At 41.9% G+C, this 25,602-nt stretch overlaps 1 protein-coding gene across 1 annotated transcript in view; it reads left to right on the top strand.

The window, feature by feature from the left end:
* Positions 1-25,602, top strand: part of NR0B1 (nuclear receptor subfamily 0 group B member 1) — a 128,497-nt gene that overhangs the window by 96,419 nt on the left and 6,476 nt on the right. The window contains 2 exon segments of the mRNA XM_010707421.3: positions 11-163; positions 2,355-2,531. Coding sequence (XP_010705723.3) covers positions 11-163; positions 2,355-2,531 — 330 coding nt within the window.

The raw sequence follows: 25,602 nt of genomic DNA, 5'->3' as shown, positions 1-25,602 counted from the left end.
TGTCGCATAGGGGGAATTCAGTCTTGCTGCAACGGAGCTGGCTGAAAATCTGCCTTGCAGCACCTAGGCTCCGCCTGCATGGAGCGGAGCCGCACAAGCGCCTCCAGATGGCGTCTTATCCCGGCTCACCTGGCTTAGGAGGGAGGAGCGAATCCTTCATGGGGTAAGGCGAGACTTGGGCTAGGCACTGAGCTGTAAGTCACTGCGGCTGAGTGAGGTGAAGTTTGGAGCCTGTGGTGTCACCCTCGCTTCTTGTTTTTGACAGTGAAATTAGCACATAGGACTGAATGAACAAGGGATCAAAATGGTTGGTACGGGAACTAGGATTATCCCCTCTTCCTCTCTCCCCCCCCACACACCTTATCTTTACTAGGAAGCCATGAGAAAATATGGCTCAGGATTCAAATGGTCACAGTGTAGCAGGACACAGTCATCCAGTGTATGACTTGTTTGCCAAGGACTCTGGTGTCATGATGAACAAGAAGTAGAGATCCTTTTTAGGGGTGACTTCTGGGATGCTGGGGAGCAGTGCTGCGTTTCTAGTGTCTGGAGGGATTAGGATCCTCCTCAGTCAGCCAGGATCTGAAGATCTGAGGATAAAGGAAATGGCTTTATGTTGTGTCAAGGGAGGTCCGAGTTGGATATTAGGAAAAATTTATTCTCAGAGTGGTGAGGCAGTGGCACCGGCTGCACCATCTCTGGAGGTGTTCCAGATATGTGGAGATGTGGCACTGAGGGATATGGTTAGTAAGCATGGTGGGGATGGGCTGCTGTTGAACTAGATGGTCTTGGAGGTCTTTTCCAACCTAATGATTTTATAATTCTGTGACTCTATGATCACCACCTGTTCCTAAATAAGGGCAAATGAGTGAGGAATCATTAATGATCTACACTTTGTTAATTTACAGATCAGCTAAATTGTACTGAAATTGAGGAATGTAAGAATGAAGGCTGAGCAGGCTTTGATAAGCTTAAGAAGTTACCACTTTCAAGCTGATTGATTTGCAACTGCAGATATCACCTTCATAGTATTTGAGTTGTGAACAGAAACCTTTCACTGACATTTGCTATGGGAAAGTGATCACAGCTCAGTTAACATGCAGTAACTCTTAAAATTGAGGTAACTGGATCATACCTCTAAGACTCAAGGGAATCAGGCACAACTAATTACTGTGTGTAGAATTTCTTCTTGGAAAGAGCTTGGACATGAAGAGCTCAGTCAGTAGAGCTGGAAATATTGTTAACTCTGTGTGCCTAGATATACATCCTCTGCTCTGATCTACTCTCCTCTCTTTTTAGGAAGGAAGATGAAAGTGAGTCGTGACTTCTAGTTGGGTTGTTGAGCTGTACTACCAACTGTCAGGGCACACTGCAGTGTGCACTGCTTGCTCAGTATGCATCATGAAAGGGATTGACAGCTCTCTGAGTATTGTGCTTATAATTCTGTTTATCTGTGCACATATATCTTAATTTTATTGAATGTTAGGAAAAACATTCAACTGTATTTGATACGTTATTTATGGAACAGACCTGGAGCCTTTATAGGCATAAAGCAGTTTCTAATAGCGTGAAGTAGGCACGTGAAGTTTAACTTGGCTTCCAAAGAACCCAGTAGGCCTGGACTTGGTATGCTCTCAGTATTTCTTTAATGTAAGACGCAGAAGAGTAATTCAGTGAAGAAGCTCTTTTTCTATCTGTTACTTTATTACAGAACAGTAAAGGTGAAAAGAAAAAGTAATGAAAAGAAGCAGTAAAGCTGAAATAGGTTATAAATTACAGTAGGTGTATATTTAGTTCTTCTAAATAGTCATATGTCTGGAAGGGATTTCAGGTGATCATTTAATCCCCCCTCCTTCCAATCTGACAGGATGAATTATGTACACATCAGACCTGAGAAAAGCTTGTCTAACCTGTCTTAAAAAGTTTCAGTGAAGGGGTAAAACACCCACATTCAGTCTATTTCTGTGTCACTACACTTAAAATTCAAAAGTTGTCCAGGCATTTGAGATGACTCTTACATACTGTAACAATCTCCTGTTTTCTCAGCTAATTCACCAATCACACAGAAAAAATTACAGCAGAAGACCATTGTATAATTAAGGCTATTAATTTTAAACCTCATTTTGTGGAAAGTTCCCTGTCTGAATTATTTCAGCCACTTGTATTTCTTCTACCTCTTACCTTCTCTGGACACCTATTTAGCCAACACCTTTTCTGAGCTGCAATTCCCAGATTTTCTATTCAAACAAAAAAAATGTATTATATTCCTGTATAACCCATTTACACTATTTTACCATAGCTTTTTAAAAAGCATAGTCTTCCTCTGTAGATAACATTTTATACTTTTGAATCAGTGTGTGTATGGGAACTGTTGAGTCAGGGCCTGAACGCAAAGCTACTTCCAAGCCAACAGTGAGCGACTACATGGAGACTGTCTATGACAGTTGGTCAGACCTACAGGAGGAACCATTGGACAGTGCTGAGGATTCCTGGATTCATCGACAGCAGCAGTTTTGTGAGACAAGGAAATTGTAAGGCAGGATATGCAGTAACTGCTACTGACGAGGTAATTGAAGCAAAACCATTACCTGTGGGGACTTCAGCTGAGAAGGCTGAAATAACTGCCTTGGCAAGAACCTTAAATATATGGACAGATGCTAAGTATGCTTTTGCATGATACCACTCATGGTTTCATCTGGAAAGAGCGAGGATTGCTTACACACAAGGAAAACAAATTCAGCATGATGTAAATCTACCAAAGAGCAGCCTGGCTGTTATACATTGTAAAGAACATCAGAAGAGTGACACTGTACAGGAAACTGGAAATATGATGCTGTATCAGGTGGCAAAACAGGCAGCTGAAGGAAAAGAAATTGGTGAACTGGCTTTAATTCCAGATGGTAAACTTAAAATATCTGAAGCTTAGTCAGAACCTATAAGGTACTCTAGAGAGGATAGGAATCTAATTAATGATTTAGAAGGGAAAAGAGCAAGCTGACAGATGGGTGCATACTCAGATGGAAACATTGTTGTGCCCTTTGGTATTTTATGGAATTTGGTTCTAAGGGAACATAATAAAACATATGGGGGGGTACAGACACCACAAAGTAACTGTACAATCCTAGTACCAGGAACAGGGTACAAGTGGGGCTTGTTGGGAAAGGGAACCTTCCAGGACAACAATCGCAAATTTATTTTTTTTCAGAACTGCCAGAAAAAAGGAGGGTTTCGGTATGTGCTACTTCTAACCAATACCCTTTCAGGGTGGCCAAAAGCATTCCCTTGCGGGACTAATAAAGCCAAAGAAATAACCAAGATATTGTTGCAGGAGATTATTCAAGGTTTGGGTATCCTGCAACAATACCCTTCAACTAGGGAACTCACTTTATTGCAGAGGTTGTCCAACAGGTCAGCAAGCATTGGGAATAAATTGGCAATTGCACTTACCACACAGACCACAGGTGAGTGGTCAGGTGGAAAAGATGAACCATCTAATTAAGTCACAGGTTGTAAAACTGGGCCAGGAAAGTGGACTATCCTGGCCACCGTTGTTGCCTTTGGCTCTTCTTAGGACCAGAATGAAACCTAAAGCCAAAGAGGGTTAAGTCCTTTCAAAATACCGTACAAAAGGCCTTATGTTATACAAATGGGGATCTCTACCCAAGTAGGGAGTGAAATACTAACTGAGCATGTGATAAGTCTACGGGAATAGCTTTGGGAAATAGAGAAATTGATTCTAGGAATTAGAGCCCAAGGCCTTGATGGCTCTATACATAATATTTTACCAGGAGATTATATGTATATAGCAGATCTCTTTCAGATCTGGAACCTAAGTGGTAGGTCTGTTCCAGGTGCTGCTAACGTCCCACACAACAGTAAAAAATAAAGAACAAGCATTGTGGACACATCATACTAGAGTTAAGAAGGTGCCCCGAACACAGTGGGAACTGAAGTTAGCTGGACCCTTAAAACTGTGAATCCAAAGACAGTAATATGGGCTCTCATAATTGTTAGAAATGTTAATTTGATTAAGTGCAGAGTTTGACGTAAATGCTTATGTATCCCTTGTGAAAAACATCATTGCAAAGTATACTAATATCAGTAATTGGTATGTGGGCAGGCTAAGGATTTAAACTTTTCATTTCTTGTTGTCCCTGGTAATTTTAAGGCAAGAAATCAAATTGTTGCAGGGTTTGAGTCACTGATTTGGTGGGGGATGATCAACAAGAATGTAGATTGGATTAACTACATCTGTTATAATCAATGGAGATTTACAAATTATACAAAGAGTGCAATAAATGGGATTGTGGAACAGTGAGATGCTACAAGTAGGATGGCCTGGGAAATTAGGATCGCCAAAGATATGATACAAGCTGAAAAAAAGGAGTGTATGTGTCATGCTGGGTACCCGTTGTTGCACCTTCATCCCAGTAACACAGCTCCGGATGGTTTAATAAGTACAGCATTGCAAGGGCTTACCACCCTCGCCAATGAACTGTCAGAAAAATCAGGAATAGATACTTCTATCACTGGATGGTTGGAGTCCCAGTTTGGTGAATGGAAAGGGGGTGATTATATCCACTTTTACTTCTTTTATCGTAGTAGCAGGAATCCTGATGGGCATTGGTTGCTGTGTTATCCCCTGTGGGAGGGGACTGGTAGAGTGATTGATAGAGACAGCACTATTGAAGCAAACACCAATGGAGCCACCACCATATTTAGATGAAATGATGGTATTAGTGGAGATGGGAAATAAAGAAAGTGAAAGAGGGAGATGTCTATAAGAATGAACCTTAGAAAAGAATTGCAGAAATCAACAGTGTACGAAGAAAAGAAAAAGGGGGGAACTGTGGGAATCAAATGTTGTTTCTGCATTAGAATTGGATAATATTTTTTCATTTCATGGTCTCCGCTGCCGTAGTTCTTTCTGGAAGTCTTTCTACTTTACTTGGGGGGGGGTCTCTGATTGTTTGCATCACTTATCCTCTAGACGAACCTTCCCTAGGAATGCACGCTCAGAATATAGATGTATGTATGTATATTTTGTCATACCCATTGCGAGAATATCCTGCACGAGATTGATCAAGCCAGAGAACAAGTCGTGGCCTGCCCAAAGAAGAGTGTGAAGAGACATTGGGAAGGCCTGGCATCACCTTCGCCCCCCAGTGCTCTTTGTTTAACGAGGGCTTTGAAGAAAATCACCATATCGATACGACAAGAAGAGCACTGAGACATCTTGGAAACAACAGGATGGCTACTGATTGACACCAGATAACACCAATTAACAAATGTAAATTTTGATAAGATTGTGAACCTGGAGTACCCAGCCAATGGGGAAACAGGGGAGGGGGATAGACAAAGGGGGAAACAAGGTACAAAAGGCTGTCATTTGTCCTTAGGGGTGCTCCTGCATGCAGGACGCCTGCCATTGCAATCGCGAATAAAACCTGCTTTTATCAGAAATACCATCCTGACAAAAAGTATTTGGATATTTCCAACAGCCAGTATTCTTAGCTTTGTTTCATTTTGTTCTTAGCTTCTCAAAGCATTTCTGTAGAGTGGAGGGGCTTTTTCCTCCCAACAAAACAACAGTACTTAACATGTGTGAGATGCTTTTCACCTTTTGATCAAACCCATTTAACAAATTAATCCTTGCAACATTCCTGAGAGAAAAGCAAACATTTTCTCATTTTTGCACGTGGGGAAACTAAGGCAGAAAGATGAAGCAAATTGCTCAAGGCTGGTGAGACATTTAGGATCACAAATGCAGGAGTTTTCCTGCTCCTGGTGCTGCATTCAGGCAAGCAGAGCAAGTCTCCAGTGGGTAAAACAGGCTGCGGGTATGACCTCCCCTGCAAGCAATAGTTTTGCTGTGAGGCATGCAGAGAGACTGATGCTCAGAGATGGGGAGATGTGGAGGAGGGACGAGTAGACAAGCCCTATCTCTTTCCTGGTTAAAGCCCTGGTCCTGTTCTAACTGTGCTCTGTTGCTGCATGTGAGCTAGCTGCATAGAATGTACAGCAAGGGGAGCTGCAGGATGCAGCTGAAAGTAATGGCAGCTGTGGCAAGGTAGGGCCTGTAATTGGGAAGCGACATGAAGATAGAGTCCTGCATCTCCTGCAAAGATCTAATGGAGACGTGATGTGCTGCCCCTGTCATTGAGGGGAATAAATAAGAACATTCCACTGCCTGTCCTAGGGTTCTTCCACCTCAAGGGAGGATGCGAACAACTTTTCTGGTAAATATTTTTTACCAGTACTGTGATCATTCTGCTTATAACAGTTCCACTTGCTCCAGAATGACAATGAGCAGCTTTATCACAGCACTCGACAGGGAGCCAAGTTCTAGCACTGACAGCCGTGCACTGAGAGACACTGCTGTAGCTTCAGAGGAGCTGCTTGAGTCTTCTGCTGCTGCAGCTCTGCACTGAACCAGCCCCAAATATCTGTCTATGGTCCAGCTGAGAGGGAAGTGAGAGCATCTGTGCAGCAAGCAGCAAGGAAACTTTGCTCTACCATCAGCCAACACTGTCAAAGGTGTTCCTGCCACGAAGTTAACTAGATCAATCGATACCTGTGACAGGGGGGCAGTAGGCCCCTGGGCCTCCCAGCCCCACAAAATGGGAAGGGAAAAGGAAAAGGGATAGGGAGATGGGAGATGGGCTCAAGGAAGGAAGAAAAAAAAAAACAAAAAAACAGTTGGCAACGATCTATGGAGGAAAAATTATTTTACTAACTATGGTATCAGAATGCAAGATAACATAATATAATACAATCTAATTGAAACTGAGACTAATAAAACAGATAAGATAGGAGAGAGAGAGTTCCTGAGACTGAGTCGAACCTGAAAAGCTTGGAACAGCTAGGAAAGCACCCTCCAGCACCCACTGCAAGGTAGTAAGAGACCGTCCCACCCGGAAGGGCCAGATCCCATGACTTCCGTAATGTACAGGGATAGGTATGTGGAATTGGAGCATTAACACTTTAACTCCCATTGCACTACATGATGTTATGATGCGGAATACTGAAAACCGAAAAACATAAAATCATGACATTCCACCCATTATTCTACATCACTACATCATGTTTAATATATATACATATATACAAACAAACAAACTGATTAAAATGCATTACACACACACGTCTATATACATATATATATGTAGAATTACTGACTGCACTCCCCCAGCATCAAGTTTTCTTGTGGTATACATTGAACATCCTCATTTTTCTGCACTACCCACCAAGTGGACCCTGGCTCTGGGAGGAATGCTCCTCCAGCCCCACGGTGTGGGGTGGGCTGTGCTGGCACATGTGTGGTTGGCAGGGAGAGGGGAGAGAGCCTTCACCATGCTGGGGTACTGGGGAGACCACGATGGGCGGCTGCACTCAGCAGAGCAAGAACAGTGCTGATAGCAGATCCTATAAAGACACTGGTGGCACACATGTGCTCGGGCAGCGTCACGGTGTCCAGAGAGGTGGAGGGACCTCACCTCGAAGGGCTCTCAGCTGCTCCATCACGGCAGGATGTCTCCAGATAGACACAACGCTCTCTCTGGGTTCACTTCCTGCGCGTCCCACAAGCGGACTGAGCCACCGCTCCCACCGCTGCCACAGGGGTGAAAGCGACAACTGTAGCATTACAGCAAGGAGTGTCACCTCACAGAGAGTGATGTGCCCTGGGCTGGGGGCCAGACAGCATGCAGGGCAACCTTGCTCGTTCCAAAACATAGCATGTTTTTGTGATGCCCTCGGCTCCAGGGTGGATGTGTGCTGCGCCAAAGCAGGGAATCACCTCAGTGGGTGAGGGAGAGCCCCTGCCTGGGAGCAGCTGCTAGGCGCCATTGCCCAGCATTGCCTTAGTGACTGGAGATTCCATGCTGGCATGCACTGAGACCCCCATTTGCTGCCCCACCATCCTCTCCAGAGTGCTTTGCTGTCTTCCAGGGCCACATGTCAGAGATGTGAAGGAGACTCCACTGCATCTGATGAAACAAAAAGATCACCACCCGCATGTTGTCATTCAAATAGAGTCATGAGAGGCTGCCACAAGGAAATGGCAGAACATCAGATAGGGCCAGATGTGCCACACTAACAGAGAAAAAAGAAGAAAAAAAAACCTGAGAAACAGGGTAAAAGGGCCTCACTAAACTAAGGACATGGGAGAAGAACTCCTGAAGAAAAGAAACCTTTGAGGGAGGAATTCCCTGAGGGAAAGAAGCCTCTTTGGTAGAAGCCCCCGGGACCTGCTTGCTGCAAAGCTTCCTGGCTTTCTCCCATCCCCCACAGTAATTAGATGAGATCCTGAGATCAATGAACATACTATGAACTACACTGGACGGTGGTGACTATCTCTCTTGCTTTCTACAAAGACTCCTTGCTTTTATCTCTTTTCTATTGCCTGTCTTTTCTTTCCCATATCCATAATCAATTAGGACTTGTAATAAACTGGTCCGGCTAACATTTGACCCGTTGTGTCTTAATCTCACCGTTGGGTATACATGTACAAAAAGAACCTCTCCTCTCTCTGGTCTGGTTGTTGGCGACCTTGCACATAACAGGGGGCTTGAAACTAGATGATCTTTGAGGTTCTTTTCAACCCAGGCCATTCTATGTTCTATGATTCTATGATATCAGTGGTTAAGTTTTGCAGCCTACTGTGTCTTCCACCAGCAGTGTTCTTTAGTTTCTGTTTCCTTGAGATACTGTATCTCCATATTTTCCACCTTCCCAGCCTTTTTTCTGAGTCTTCTACCTCCATGACGTAGGGCACCCAAACATGAGGGCAGACCTTGAACAAACCAGAGGGGAAACAGAAAATAGAAACACAGAATCATTAAGGTTGAAAAAGAACTCAAAAATCATCTAGTCCAACCCTCAGTCCATCTCCACTATACTCACTGACCATGTCCCTCAGAGCCACATCCACACAGTTCTTGAACACCTCGAGGGATGGTGATTCCACCACCATCCTGGGCAGTGGTCCAGCAAGCAGGAGAAGAAGCTCAGCTACCTATGCTAGAGCTAACCTAGAGCTGTCCCGTGGCAGAATACTCGGCTATACTGTCAAGAGCCTCTGCTTTGTAAAGGTTCCCCTTACCATTCACCTTGAGAATTTCAATGGAATGCAGTTAATGCGTAGGCCTAAAGCAGGAGTGAACAAAAATGGGTTTGGAAGGAACAAAGCAAGTTACTCCATGCTGTGGAGAGATTCTGGTCTTTCTGTTTATATTAAACAGCCATGAAATCCAGCAGTATTCACTTGCATGCCCATCAGTCTTGCCAGCCAAATACCACCACAGAACAAGAAATGCATACAGATGCAAGCTTATCAGGAGAAAATACACCTGCCATCATACTCAACCATGCAGTTTATGTTGGAACTTGGTGTGAAAAAAGGGGCACAGAATGGAAAGAAGTGAGTGGGAGTTACCCCATGCTAAGCACTGCTGAAAAATTGAACTCAAGTGCCTACATTTGGGCATAGTGCTCAAAGTCTGGGTCCTGCTTGCTTTCCTTGAAACCTTTGCCACAAAGCGTGATATTCAGCAAGACCCATTCCTATTTGCGAACACAGAGCACATCTTGGGCTGTGCACTTCCCCTGGAAGGTCACGTGGGGGGAAAATCCTTTCAAGTGAATTTTTCTCTGTCTGCAGACTCATGTTGTTCTTAAGAACAGCATTAATTACACCTGGCCACTTCCTCAGCTGGAGCCAGTCAATACATCCATTGCTTTCATCAGCTGCACTGCCTGTGACAGCTAGGAATGATCTATTCTCTACAGCTAAAAACTTTATTTCTTACAAGTCCTGAAATCTGGAAGCTTCCTAGTTCATATTGGATTGGCCTCCATTCTAAAGAAAATCGGCTCTCAACCCCTAGCGATTGGACCTCCTTTTGATTCCACTCGTTTTTCACCAGCTCTGCCCCTGTGAATCTCCTGTAGGATTGCTCTTGACTTATACTGATATAAAAATGAGGAGATACAAGCATTCACAGCCAAAATTGTTGCAACAATTTAGGTGCAAATGCACCTGTGTCTGATAGGTACAAATAGAGGGAAGGAGAGAAGGGGACAGGGCAGATGTGAGTCAGATAAACAGTGGCAATGCTAAGGGTGGTGCAGCTCTGCCCTTTCAGCTCTTCTGGGAGGACCACGCTGCAGGAACCCCGTTGGCACGGTCTTTGTGCTAGAACAGCTATCATCTAGAAAATGTGGGAATCAAATGTTGTTTCTGATTAGAATTGGACCTTCATGCATGGACCAAGGTAAGGGAATTTAATTCTTGCCTTGGCAGTCAGTGAAGGCTTGGGTGAGTCTCAGGAGGGAGCTGTTGGTGTGCAGTACCATGTGCACTTGATGAAGTGTCAGCAGTACACCACTATTGAATCCAAGAATCGGAGTGAGGTTATCCGGAGGGAATGGCCCTAAATCCGAGAATCAGAGTGTGGTATCCTGTGAGCTGGAGAGTTCACAGCAGCATTCTGGAGGGATGGGGAATAGGAGCTCCCAAGAACAGGGGAAAAGGGCCCCCAAACTCGTGCCTAGAGATAGCGCCTTGGGAAAGAAGCTTCAGAATTGGAAAATAATCCCAACACTAGGGAAAAAAACAGGGAAAAGATGTTTACATACTGTATACAGGCATAGCCTAGAGAGCCACTACAGGGAAATTCATTATTTTGACCAAAATAGGGGTCTGATGAAGATTGGGCCTGTCAGACTTGGTATTTATATGTAAACAGTAAGACTCCTTTTTCTGAAACAGAATTGGCTTCTGTTGCTAATGGGTGCAAGAAGTAAAACAGTTCCTCACAAGAAAGAGTCGAAGTTCAAAAGAAAAAGGAAAGAGAAGCAGAGAGATCGTAAATGGGATCCCTTAGATAACTTTCCCCCCTTCCATTTCTAAATCAATGCAAGTGGCAGTGACCTCTCCAAAGAAGGGGAGTGGCCGTGCTGCTGATCCCGAGCAGGGTCCTGGAGAGAGGATGCACTCTCGATTACTGAGGGAGTTGGAGCAATATGAATAGGACCTGGAGAGTTTTCCTTTCTCTAATGCTAACCTTACTAATACTTCACTTTATCCTCTTAGGGAAGTCCCCTTAGGTCAAAGGGCAATAGGGTATGCCAATGCCTGTTGTTTTTACTGGCAGAAAAATTAGGAGTTTCAAGAGAAAATAAATTCTTTAATTGAGGATCCTATAAGTCCCATAAGAGAGAGAGCTGGGGGCCAGAGCCCGTAGATGATTTTGTGATAGTTATAGGAGCCACTGGCAAGAGAAGTTTACTTTTTTGGGACCAATTAAATATAGGCTAGGAGAACAAGTAGGAATACATACATTCTTGTACATGCCAGGTTCTCCAAAACCATTACTTGGACATGACGTATTAGAACAGTTGAATGTAGAGATTAATTTCAGTAAGGAAAACTGGAGCTCAGTGTCAAGCAAGACCAATTGACTGAAAATTTTAAGTTTGGCTTTAACACAAACTGGGAAAAGCAATGTTGTAGCCCCATAAGTTACATAAATCCTAAATCAGGTATACACAGGATTGCAGGCATTAGGAATGCCTGGCAGAGCCAAAAATGCAGCCCAGTAAAAGTTAAGCTAAAGATAGGAGCCAGCCCAGCCAGGGTAAAGCAATGCCCTTTGAGGATACGAGATTGTAGGAGGATAAAAGAAATAATAAATAACTTTTTGGATTTTGGATTATTAATTGGATAGAAATCCAAATACAACACCCCAATCTTGCAAATGAAAAATTGGAAGGCAAGAGCTATAGTTTGGTACAAGATTTGAGGGCAATTAATAGAAATGTTGAAGATATACAACCCATGGTGGTAAATCCATGCACTTTATTAACCAAGTTAAGGAATAAGTAGGTAGGGTTTGCTGTTCTGGATTTGAAGGACACCTTTTTCTGCCTGGTTTTGCCAAAGTCTAAAATTATTTGCCTTTGAATAGGAAAACTCCAATAAAGGGAGAAGGAAAAAATAATAATTAAATAATAATATAATAAAAAAAATAATCAGATAACCTGGACAGTGTTACCCAGGGTTGTGAGAACAGCCCAATGATTTTTGAGAACTGGTCAGCTCTTGAGCCTGAGATTTGGGTTCCTCCATCCCACAGTGGAACTTTACTGAAGAACGTGGATGCCACAGTAACAAAGGAGGACTGTGTACAATGGACTGTGAGTTTGCTGAATTTCTTGGTTTAAATGTCTATCAAGTTTCTCAACAGAAAGCACAACTGATCAAAGAGAAGGAAGCAATTTGCTGAACACCTAGAACACCACTGATTGATCACCCGAGGCAAGGACTGATTCAGCCATGGGAGCATAGGTGAAGGCAATTCACCTGTGTGACCGGAAGGGGTGGAGCCTGGTTGCACCTCTCCTAGATCCCATTTATGGGCTGACTGCTACTGGGGAAGGATCTCTTTCTGGAGATCCTTCCTTTTGGAGTTTTCTACTGTGAGCCTAGGACACGGGTGAGCATTTCATTTTTATTATCTCTTTCCAACATGATAATCTTTCTAACTATAAACCTGTAAAATACCATCCTAACCACACCATTCTTCTAACTGTACATTTGTTAATTGTACAGTGTGGTATCTTCTGAAAGTCAACAACCAGCATCAGAACATATTTTCCAGCTGCAGTTCTAAATATTCTGCATAAGTATGAATTGCATTTTGGCATTTTTCTAACCTCAAGACTATACTATTTGATGTTAAATGCATATGTATTTGAAATACCTCTTTGATTTTCTTTTTTAAAGGTAATCTTGACTTCCGTGGAATTTAAAACCTAGAATGGTCAAAACACTTAGAGATGTCCTAGAGGGACTGTTCTTAAACTGTCAATGTGGGTGTGTAAGCTCTGTGGATGGGTAATTTTCAGTGCCTAATTGCCTCAAGTCTATGAAACGCAGTGAATTACATCAGTTCATTACAGTATCAGCATGTGCTATTGTCTCAATGACCATTATTATGTTTTCCTGAGAGGAACAGGTTTTACTTAATGGTGGATTTTAATTTACTTCTTTAAACTGTCTTAAAAATGGAAAAGAAAGAAAAGGAGAAAAAGACCTGTGTGCTTGCATAACATAGCAGTTTTAGTGGAATTAGTATGCAGAGAATATGAAAGAAGAACAGCTAATCTCTTGTTTGCAACATGTCCAAAGAAGAATGCCTTTTATCAGAAGGAAAACACTATCATTACTGTATAGGTTTCACTTTACAAATAACACAGGGTTTTATACATCAGAGATTATGCTGCAGAAGAGGAGAAAATAAAGTAAAATAAAATAAAAAAGGCAGGAAGATTTAAAGCAGCATATGATGACTGTTACTGAGCCTGGCAAAATCTGCAACACAGCAGGTCTGTGTCTGCTATGCCATACTCTGTCAATAGCAGCACCCAAATGTGGTGAAGGAAACATTTAACATTTCTAATCCTGGAAACGTGCAATGGTGCCATCTCAGCTTCATCAAAAACCTGTAATAAAGAGCACCCAGTACTCTATCTCATGAGAGCTGCTTAGTAAAACATGGATGTTGCAGTTCCATATTTTCACGGAGCCCATCAATGGTTCCATTCACAGAGGGCCAGGTCTTCCCATCACTGCCTCTAACAGCAGCCCAATATTTCCATCAGCATTTTACTCTGCAGAATCACTGGCATCGTGCTTTTCTGCACATTGAACTGGTTAAAAATAAGGCAGCAGTAAAATATCATTGCTATGGCTGGGGAAGAAAGCAGATACTGTTCATTTGTATCCTAAGCAGCAAGAAGGGGAGGGGAAAAAAAAAAAAACCCTAGCTGTTGAAGCCTGTTTCAGAACTTCCTCACAGAAATGTAAAATGGCATAACCCAGAAGTCAAGGGAATTACACTAATCAATATTCACCTTATGCCCATGAAAGAGGGACTGGGATCCATGCTGACATTATCAAAAGCTTTCTTTCCTTCTCCTGTACTTATCAATAGCAGGCTTATTTCTCCTCTCTCTTGAGACTGGAATAGCCAATTAAGGTTTTTAAAGGTTTATGGATTTTTTCCAGTAATCTGCACAGTGAATATTAATAATTTTCTCTATCTTACAGTGCTGCTACATGGAAGTCAGCATTTTTTAGCTATTATGTTTTGTAACATCCATCTGTTTTCCTTGAAATCCAATTCATTTTTTTAAAATCTGTTACTGAAGTATTATTTTTTCTTCATTTAAATATTTTACTTGGTCAAAATATTTTGCAGATGAATGTTTGTATAGCACAGTATTTCCTGTTGAGCAACACTTTCCAGTGTTATCCTATGGTCATGCATTCAGACAAAGCAAGTTCTCATTAGTGTCCAACTTAACCATTTAGAAAAGCAATCCCTGCTTATACGTGCAATTTTGAATGTTAGACATTACAAAGCATTATTTATACCTTGAAGAACCTTCTTCCATTTGTAACTCAACTCTTCCTGACCTTTCATAATCTAACACTTAACTGACAGGATAGGATTAAGATGCATTGTTGTATTTGAATGGTTTTAATGGGAAATTTAAAATATGCAAATTACGGTAGCCAGAACTGATTGAGGATCTCATGCTAATCAGTGGACTCCTGCAGTAGGCATTGCTTCCAACAGGTGAAATAAATCTGTCCTGTCAAAGTACAGGACTGTATTCAGGAAAATAATCATCCCTATTGTAAGTTGTTAAAACTAATGCTCATCCTATTAGAAGAAAATACATGAGCTGCTCCTTAATGAATGCCTCCTATTTTATTACGTTGCCCCACTATGTCAGGCAGGTGGTGGTGATATGGCAGTAGGGGTTGAACTTCCCGCTAATATCCTGACACCTCACCACAGAGCAAAGAGCCTTTTACAAGAAAACAGTAGTTTGTCATCATAAGACTATGATGATCAGTGTAGTCAGTAGGTCAAGGGAGTTGATTCTCCCCCTTCACTCCACTCTTGTGAGACCACACCTGGAGTACTGTGTTCAGCTCTGGGGGTACCCAGCACAAGAAGAACGTGAAGCTGCTGGAGCAGATCCAGAGGAGGCCACAGGATGATCAGAGGTCTGGAGCACCTCTCCTATGAAAATAGGAAATGAGAATTGGAGTTTTACAGCCTAGAGAAGAGAAGGCTCTGGGAAGACCATATGGTGGCATTGCAGTGCTTACAGAGTGTATACAGGAGAGATGAGGAGGGATTCTTCATCAAGGCTTGTAGCGATGGGACAAGAGCTAATGATTTTCAACTAAAAGTGGATAGGTTTAAGTTAGGTATAAGAAATAAATTCTTCACAATGAGGGTGATGAGGTCCTGGCATAGGCTACCCAGAGAAGCTGTGGATGTCCTCTCTCTGGAAGTGCTCAAGGCCAGCTTAGATGTGGCCCTGGGCAACTTGATCTAGTGGAAGGTGTCTGCTCATGGCAGCAGAGTGGGAACTAGATGGTCTTTAAAACTGCATCCAATAAAAACAATTCAATGATTCTGTGATTCTAAATGAGGAGCAGGGCCAGACAAGTGCATTCAATAGTGCATGCTTAAATACAAATTAATCCTTTTATTTCCTCGTGTCTCTGTTTCCCCCAGTTTTCCCTACCCAAATGACCTAAATCCCACCTTCTTTTTTTTTTCTCACCTACACCTGACCCTAAACATCCTATAGTAAATCCTATGCAATCCCAGACTGTCCTTCCCTGCATCCAGTAATGTGTCCCATGCCAAGGCAGCAACTGTCCGAACTCCAAGTTGTTTCAGAGAACTGCTCCCAGGGTCTTACAGTGGCGAGTTTCACAACTGGATGCTAGGGATCTGGATCTGCTGGCTCGACCCTGGGAGGTTCCCAGACAGGATGCCCCTTTCTGTGAGTCTTTGAGTCGCCCTATCTGCCTTTGATGGGTCTTTGATGGGCTGGTGGCACCTGGAGCAGGCATGGGAGTGGTTTGGCACGACTTCCCCCTCCTTATTTTCTCTGAGGTTTGTTTGTAGGCCTGCAGATCAGCTTTTGTCTATACCAACAAGTTTGTATTGTAACTACACTGAGCTAAAATTTAGTAAGACAGAAAAAATAGCTCAGCTGCAAGAGAATAGAAAAGCCGTCCCATCCTAAATACTTGCCTTCTGAGACAAATTTGATATCTGGTGTGCTTTGGTTTTAAGTATGTATTATAGCTCTGGCTAGTCTATTACAGATATAATTTACATGTTAGGTCACTTCATGTCCTATCTGTCAGAACACACTATCATCACTACACAAAAGATGTTTTTCTGTTTCTTTGAGAGAGTGCAGGATGACAACATCTCTTGAATAAATTTTGGTGGATGATAGATAATTTCATCACCAAAATTACATCAATTATCATCCTGTCTACATTTGTTAGTTTCGGGGGCGAGTTAGAGAGGAAATGTGATGATGTTATGTCAGTGGGCGTAAAAGCAGCTTTCAATTCCTAAGTACTTCGTAAAAGTAATGCTCTACCATGCAGCTTCACAGGGTCATTCTTAAGTTCTCCATTGTGTTTTGTACAACTCATTTTACCTGCAAATAATGTGGAGTTAAAAAAAAAAAAGAATCAATCGTCCACCGTGTGATTTCAAAACGATGTCGGTAGGATAGAAAATTTAGAACAAGAGATTCTTACTTAGTATGTGTTTGTGTAGCCCTACTGTTTTTTCTACAAGCAGAAGTGATTTCAGCAAGCTTTGTCCCAGGGAGTGACCAATATTTCACTAAACCATGTTGGCACATCACCTGCCTCCCATCCCCAAAGGTATATCAGCATGGTTTATGAGCACCAAGCTCATCTTACAGGTTTTATGCACAATTATATTGTGATAGAAGTCAGCAAAAATCTCCTTTATAATTGGAGATCTTAACTGAATTTCTGGTAATGGAAGTAGATCTGAGATCCTTAGCTTGGATTGCAAAGTACTGTTTAAAATGATGAGCAACACACCCTGTCAGTACCTGGAAAAAATGTCTTTTCTACTATGTTTCAGAGTGGCCCATAGTTGTTCAACATCACGTCTAGTAGATTATCATCTGCTTTATAGAAGAGTGAACTGTAAGTGACCTTATATTTGCCTACATAATGTGCTAAAAGTATTCCCAGCTGCAGTGCAGCTTGAACTTGCAATTGAGATCTTCAAGTACAATTGAAGTCATAGTTCCAAAAATAAAGCTTGACTTGAACTACAAGACCTGAGAAAATTTGAAGAGATTATAGAGTTTATCCTAACAAGCAATCTCATAAGTAAGAGTTTCTCAACAGATAAATGTGTGTAGGTGCTCCAAAAGCAATGCTTCTTACCTATTTTCGTGGAAACTGCAATAGATACAAAGAGCAAAATAACAGTATTTGATAGAGCAAATTCTCAGCTACAAAACATTTTTCAACGTAGGCACTACCATTAGCTATGCATTTTTGCCAATGGTGGAACAAGAGCCTGCATGCCATGCCCAGTGCCTCACTGTTTAGTCTCCATAAATGTTCAGCAAGCCGCAATGAACATCAATGGGTGCCACTGCTTCCATTTGGAGAAGCTCGATGACACCTCTGCTTCATCTGCACTTTCACACCAAACACCATTGTGTCAGACTGCCCTCTCCTGATATCTGTTCTATGGCAACAGAATGGAATGGGATATTCCCAGTAAGGTTCAACTTCTACTGCCATATCACTGGCATTTGCCTTTGATGTCTGGGCCAACATAAATTGGGAGGCATTATTCTTGGAGCAGTCTCATAAAATTGAACTTCTGCACTTCATCATTACTGTTTTTGAGAATAAAGCCCCTTTTACATAGATTGCCTCGACTAATTCTCTGCAAAAGGCCGTCATAACTGTGGACAGCAGTTCTAATTTGCTCCTTTTGAAAATGAAATGGGGAAAAGTCACCAGAGTGTAATGCAACTGCTTGAACTGGGAGCTAGACACTGTATTAAGGTTCATACTGGAGAACTTACAGTAGTATTTTCAACTGTTAAGGAACTTTGATCTAATCTCTTAGCTTCAAAGGCAATACCTCTAGCAAGTTAGTGTTTTCTGCCGTAGTGAAAGGCAAGGTTGTAAAGAGCAGACCTGAGGAAAGGCATGCTGCCTGGTGAGTTACCAACACCTACGCACTGCAGCATTTAGATTTTTTTTGGAAGCTTCTCACCCAGATACTATCCATCCCCATCTGTGCTCAGCTTGAAAGCTCTGCTGTTAGCCAGAGCTCAAAGCTGCAGGCCAAATTGGCGATGCATGATCTGATCAAAATTTCCTTTTATCCTACCTCAAGAATAAGTGACTGAAATGAATTCCATCAGCTCTATACATTTGTAGAGGTGTCCCTGGCGCATTCAAGCTGATTGGCTTATTGCCGTAATGGTTTCAGGAATGTAGTGCGGTATAAATGCATGAGTTCTTTGCAGTAGCACATTGCAATCAAAATTCCTACGCATCGACACTTGCTATTATTGAAATTGCTTACTGCAACTCCATTGAACGTGGCACTTTATTACAATGGATGCTTAGTAAGAAAATCAAATAGGAGGGTACGAAGGGATAAAATCTCAAGAAAATGAGAGCACATAATCAAAGAAAAAATATATAACATTTTGGGATCTCCACTTTTATCTTCACAGTATTAAATCACTGTTTTCTAGTCTAGCAGGGCAGAATATGAATCAGTCAGAAGCTAAATGCAAGTTTGCATTGCTGAAATAGGCACTAACAGGTGAAATCATGACTATGTAAAAATCACCATCAAGCTTCCCAGCAAATTCAGCATGGCCAGGAATTCATTCCAAGTGACTAGAAGTGTCCAGAATTATTTGAGAGTTCAATACATTTTCTTACTCGTAACTTACTCATAAATATTCAAGTCATACCCTGCCACTAGAGAGGCAGAACACTAAAAAATATACAATATTTTTCAGGGCTACACAAAGTAAAATGTGTCCAAAGGGCCCATTCAACAATCCATCTGCATGAAATCTTCAACACAGAACTCTGACTTGAAGGATACCATCATTTTTTTCCTAATATTTAGGCCCTAATATCTATCTTTCCTAAGATGGAACTCCTCAACCAGAAGAGCTAAATCCTCTGAGAATTTGCAGTTCTATCAGCATTAGAGTTCCAAGAATTGTGTGCCTTTCACAGTAATTTTATTTGGAAATAAATGCTTTTGCTTTCTTTAATAGCCTGACATCCTTCTCAGTGTCACTGAAACAAAATAAATCAATTTTTGTTTTTAAATTGGTCGTCTTGTTTTGTTTTTATATTATAACTTTTATGAGCACCAACATGAAGCAGAAAGAAATAAGTTTGACTCACAGAAAGCCACATGTCCCTCCCTCCTCAACGAGCTGTCTTGCAAATTACATCAGAAAATGCTGGGTTTTGTTCCATTTCAAAACAAAGCCAATTTTGAATTTCTCCGTGAAACAGAATTTCCATATTTTGTACAGTTTTATCATTAGATTTCACTTTCACTGATGGCAGGTGAAATGTTTGGAAACATTTGGAATGCATTTCCCATTTGATTTTTCTTGGTTAATGATTTCTCCAGCCAGCCAATAAATTACCTCTCCTTGGCCTCTCTCAGGCATTCTACTCTTGGAAGAGACTCCTCAAAGATCCATGGCAAAAGAATTTATTTAATTTAAAACTTGAGGTGATAAAGCTTCCAGTGACACATTAACACTTAGATTATAACAGCCATCTCTATACTGCCTCTTCATAGTCCAACTGACTGTGCTATTTTCCAGTTAATTACCCAGCTGATTTATACAAAAAGTTGTTAGTGAAATCTAAATTCACTAAATATCTTATTTCAGTGCTCTCCTTACATGGACTAGCAGAGACTGCATGACTGTGTAATAGCCTGCTATTTGCATCTTTGTGTGCTATAATTGTCTCCTTCTTTTAGCAATCTGTGCATATTTTCAGATGCATAGCAGGAACATACCACTTTCTTGGTATCTTTGTCACTATTACATTTCCTTACCATTTTCATCGCTGTTTTCTTGAAGAGCCAGGGGCCAAAATCACTTTGCATGGATATTATCATCTATAATTCTTAGGTTGGAGAGATCAGAAACTTAAGATTGTGCATATTAAGAAGAACGTTTTGTTCCTGTTTGGATATTAAGAGCAAACAGCAGAATATGTCAAACTCTGTCTCCATTACAGTATAAAATCCTTCTGCAGCCACAGAATAACTGCTCTGTATCTAAACTCTTTCTCTATAGGCAATCCGTATGGTATTATTTTTCATGGCTGAAATTGCTGGCATTTATGTTTCAACTATGTTCAAATAATCACCCTGAAAACTGGAATATTTCTCAGTTTTAATGTAAGTCTCCCTCCAGGAGCTGAAGTTATGCTGAAGTTACATCGCAAAAGCATGTATGAAAAGTTTCTCTATTGTCTCTGCTTTAACTGAAATCTTCACTGTACTTATTCCTCCCCTCCCTGCCCCACTTTTACAAAGCACTTGTGGGCAGATCAAATGCTTGACAGCTGAATTATTTAAGCTTTGCCATGAAAAAAGTGATATTAGTACTTGAACAAGTATACTTTGTGAGCAATAAAAGAGGGCTGTAACAGTGAGATGAATTGCTGTATATCATTTGAATTATGCATGCAAACTTTATGGAATAACCTATCAACTGATCATCTCTTTCTTGTCATTTGATGCATATTAATTTTATGCTCTACTGCTTTAGCTGCTATTTCATTAGAATGTTTATTGCTGTTTAAGGTATATTACTTCACAGCAGAAATAAAAGTTGTTATATGCAAATATTCTTTTCCCCTTCAGCGTTGTAACCTGTGTAAAATATATTCTCTTCAAAATTAAATACAACGAGATAATGACTACAGTGTTGTAATTCTTGTGATTATGTAGGCACATTGTTTTCTTTTATTTTAAGTCTTCTTGAATAATTTAAAAATCAACAATAGAAAAATAAAATAATTCCCCTGTCTTAGAGTATAGGATCATATAATCATAGAATGGCTTGGGTTGAAAGGGACCTCAGAAATTATCCAGTTCTGACCCCTGCTGTGCGCAGGGTATGTTGTGATTTCTTTTTTTTCAGAAGGTGGTAGGTAATGGAAAATGCTGGGAACTAATGGAGTTGACTTGAGCTAAGCATCATGTCAACTTGATGATAATTGGTTAGGTTAATCCTTTCCCAAACCTGTTTGGAAAGGTCAATTTTTTTGTGTACTCATTGGTCAGAGTGATTATTTCCAGCTACCAGCTCCGATTTCAATGCTGTACTAACAAACCTGCATGACCACAGGGAAATACGAAGTCCATATAGTTAGATGATACCTACAGTTGCACTCTCACTGTAACTAAAAGAAATAACAAATCAGCTAGGAAATAGGAAATACATGCAATTTGAAGAACAGAGATTTCTGGGGGAAGGAAGGGGAGAGTGTGCAGCTGGCAGTAGTTGAGCAGCACTGGCTGTGGGGACAGCAGGACAGGAGCTTTGGGAAGCCCTGTTACCAGGGATGTGAGCTGGGCCTACAGCTCACCTCAGGTTGGCAGGTGGCTGAGACTCAGGGATATTCTCCTGAGCTGTCTGCTGATAGGCTCCCGGACCACAGGAAAGTGCGTAGTGTTCTGATGCTAAACATCCTAGCAGAAATATAATAAAAAATAATTTTAAAGACTGTTTTGTTCTAGTAGCTATGCATAAACCCAACACCAGGGGAAGTTAACTTTTTATTCTGTTTCCTCATGCAGTATTTCATGACCATTTTTTCTTTTACTTCACTGGAGCACTACTGTTCGTGGAAGTCTGCCTTTTCCTTTCCAGTTGAAATATTAGGCATTATGTATCGCAGACTGTTTCAAAAAATAAAAATAAGCAAAAAAGACAGGTTTTTTTTAGCAAATACTTTTCCTTTTCTAAAAATAAGATCTGTAGTGTTTTTAGTTTCTAAAGAATAAGGTGTCTGAATCTAAAATAAAAATCTTCTTGAAAAATTCCTTTTTATTCCAATAATGCTAATGCAAATACGTAACAGAAAGACATGGCGAATCAAACAGCATATATCAATTAGGAATACTTCAGTTTAAACTCTGTATCTTATAAAATTGCCCAAACGATCAAACCTGATGTGAAAGAGTTCTTCTGCTATGGCTGCTTTTAAAATGGGGCAGGGAAGGTTTAGGTTAGATAGGAAGAAGTTTTTCACATAGAGGGTGGTGACACACTGGAAAGGTTGCCCAAGGAGACTGTGGATGCCCCATCTCTGCAGGCATTCAAGGCCAGGCTGGATATGGCTCTGAGCAGCCTGGTCTGGTGGTTGGCAACCCTGCATACAGCAGAGGGGTTGATGATTCTATGATTCTATGAATACTCACTTTGTTAACTCAGTCTCCTACAGAGAATTGTTTTCTACAATGTATGGAAAGCACAGCTCTGGAATTTCAGTCAACTATTTCAAGATGAGCATTTATGTTTGGATATTTATTTTTAGCTATGAATGTATGTAATGCATTCCTATGAATATAACCGTATTAATATGCATTTATATAAAGCTATGTGTTTGCATATATTAAAATTTACATGGCACTGTTGCAATTAGTTTTATTCCTGACTTGCTTTTGGTCTCTAATACTGTATCAATAGTGACTACCAGGAGTAGTAGGATTGACCATCTTTTTCTGGCCTTTGCACCTTGGCCAAGTGCTGTGGCTGTGACCAGAAGGTCTGGCCCCCCCGAGGGTGCAGCTGCTGACTGCACCTTCATGCTCCTTCACAACTCTGCCAATTGCTGAGAATGCTCCAAATCCTGTCCAGTCACTCTCTTTAAGGCCTGAGATGTCTGTTTCAACTGCCATGTCCCTGAGCACTTGCTTTGCAAGTAAAATGAGCAGATGACTTATTTCCTGCTTTGGGAAATCAAAGCCACAGTTTTTGTGCATCCATACCTGAAAATTCTCCTGACTAAGAAGCTACCTTACACACCCAGCTGCATCCCACAAAAATATAGAAATGAGTTGACTGTGCACAGGTGTTTGCTACTTAAATTTACCTGCACAGAGGAATAAATAGGGATTTTTAGCACAATCTTACCATGTAATTCCAGTCAGGATCTGTTGAATTGCATCTCCCTGCAGACAAGCTGCCAAAGAGCAGAGCACCTGAGTGTGCATGTGTGGGAAGGAGTTAGAGAAGGTGATTTGAGGATGTCTTTGAAATCTATGTCTAAATTGTCTGAGGACTCATTCCTGTTCAGCATCTATTTATCATCATTATCAAAGTCTCCTTGCCTGTGAGGCACTGCACTCCTAAGACCCAGATTTAAATTCCATTGTTTTGCCCTCTTGCCAGACTGCAGGCACTAACATACCACTAAGACTCTTTCAAGACACTAGTTTTCTTGTAAGTGTCCTGTTGCCTACTGACAATGTACAATGATCTTTGCTGCATTTGTAGTAAAGAAAATAAAAATGCATTAAGGATATGGCAGTGGAGTGAACAGATAACTGCTTTTGGGAAGCACAATTAAACAGCTTTCCTTCTTGTCTGCTTTGTCACAGTGGATGTGAAATGTGAAACTGACAAAATACAGTTTTTGTACTTTAGGCTGTGTTTTGAAACCCTGGCAGGTGAAAGAGACAGCAGAACGCTGCTTAAATATCAAAATGGGAGGAAAAATGTGAGAGAATATCTGATATCAGCTTATGATTGCATGTGAAGGTATTGTGATAGTTTCAACCTGATGGTCAGCTTAACTCTTGTCACACTACTCTCTCACTCTCTCTGCTCAAAGGAAGAAAAGGGAGAAAATATGATGGAAAGAAAAGGCTCATAAGTTGAGATCAGAAAGAGAAAAATTAAAAAAGCAAAGGCTATGTGGAAGCTTAGAGAGAGAAATTTATTCTCTGCTATCCACCAGTTAAAAGCTATGGTGTGTGAAGCAGAGCCTCAATGAGTGTAGCAGTTGTTCACAAGGACAGATGTTTTCACAAGAATTCCCCCTTCTCTTTTCCCTTTCCCAGACCTTATTGCTGAGATTGATGTGGTATAGAATGGAGCAACCCTTTAGTCAGTTTATGTCAGCTCCCCCGGTGATGTCCCCTTTCCACCTCTTGCCCACCTGCTGACTTGGGGGGATTCGGAGAGGATTTTGATGCTGTCAAACATCAACACTTGTCAGCACTAGCAAAGCATTGGTATGATATTAGTGCAAGCACAGCTCTGTATGTGCTGCTGCAGAGGAAGTTAATTCCATCACAGCCAGACGTAGTGCACCTGTAAGTACACATTTGAGATCACAGAATCACAGAATCACGGAATGACCCAGGTTGGAAGGGACCTCAAGGATCATGAATCTCCATGCCACCATCCTCCCCATTTAATACTAGACCAGGCTGCCCAGGGCCTCATCCAACCTGGCCTTGAACACCTCCAGGGACAGGGCATCCACAACCTCTCTGGGCAGCCTGTGCCAGCACCTCACCACTCTCTCTGTAAAGAACTTCCCCCTGAAATCCAACCTAAATCTTCCCTCCCTCAACTTAAAACCATTTCCCCTTGTCCTGCTGTTATCTACCCTTCCAAAGAGGCTTTGTGGCTCTCCTCTGGACCCTCTCCAACAGCTCCCTGTCTTTCTTGTACTGGGAGCTCCAGACCTGGACAGTCTCCAGTCTCCAGATGTTCCCATCTGCAGTACTCCAGACGGGGCCTCATGAGGGCAGAGTAGAGAGGGACAATCACCTCCCTGTCCCTGCTGGCCTCCCCTCTTCTGATGGATCCCAGGATATCATTTGCTTTCCGAGCTGCAAGAGCACACTGCTGGCTCATCCATCAGGACCCCCAGGTTCTTCTCTGCAGGGCTGCTCTCAAGGACTGCTCCTTCCAGTCTGTATGGATGCCTGGGATCCCTCCGGCCCAAGTGCAAAACCTTGCACTTTGCTGTGTTGAACCTCATTAGGCTCACCTGGGCCCACCTTTCAAGTCTCCTGAGGTCTCTCTGAATGGCATCCCTTCCTTCCACCTTGTCAACCGCACCACTCAGCTTGGTGTCATCAGCAAACTTGCTGAGGGTGCACTCAATTCCATTGCTGATGTCATTGATAAAGATGTTAAAGAGCACCAGTCCCAAGACAGACCCCTGGGGACTGTCGCTTGTTACCGGCCCTACACCAGGACATAGAGCCATTGATGACCACCCTCAGTCTGCGGCCTTTCAACCAATTTCTTATCCATCGAGTGGTCCACCCATCAAATCCACATCCCTCCAGTTTGGATATAAGGATGTGGTAGGGGACCATGTCAAAGGCCTTGCTCAAGTCCAGGTAAATGACATTGGTTACTTTCCTTTGTCCACCAATGCTGTCACTCCATCATAGAAGGCCACCAGATTGGTTAAGCTTGACCTTCCCCTGGTGAAGCCATGCTGGCTGTCTCGGGTCACACGCTCATTTCTCATGTGATCAAGCATGTCATCCAGGATGATCTGTTCCATGATTTTCCCAGGCATAGAGGTGAGACCGGCCTGTAGTTGCCCGGGTCCTCATTGCTCCCTTTCTTGTAAATGGGAGTGACATGACCCTTCCTCCTGTCATC

This window comes from Meleagris gallopavo, chromosome 2 (assembly GCF_000146605.3).
Source record: "Meleagris gallopavo isolate NT-WF06-2002-E0010 breed Aviagen turkey brand Nicholas breeding stock chromosome 2, Turkey_5.1, whole genome shotgun sequence".
Taxonomy (NCBI): domain Eukaryota; kingdom Metazoa; phylum Chordata; class Aves; order Galliformes; family Phasianidae; genus Meleagris; species Meleagris gallopavo.
This window is presented reverse-complemented; position numbering and strand designations above follow the sequence as displayed.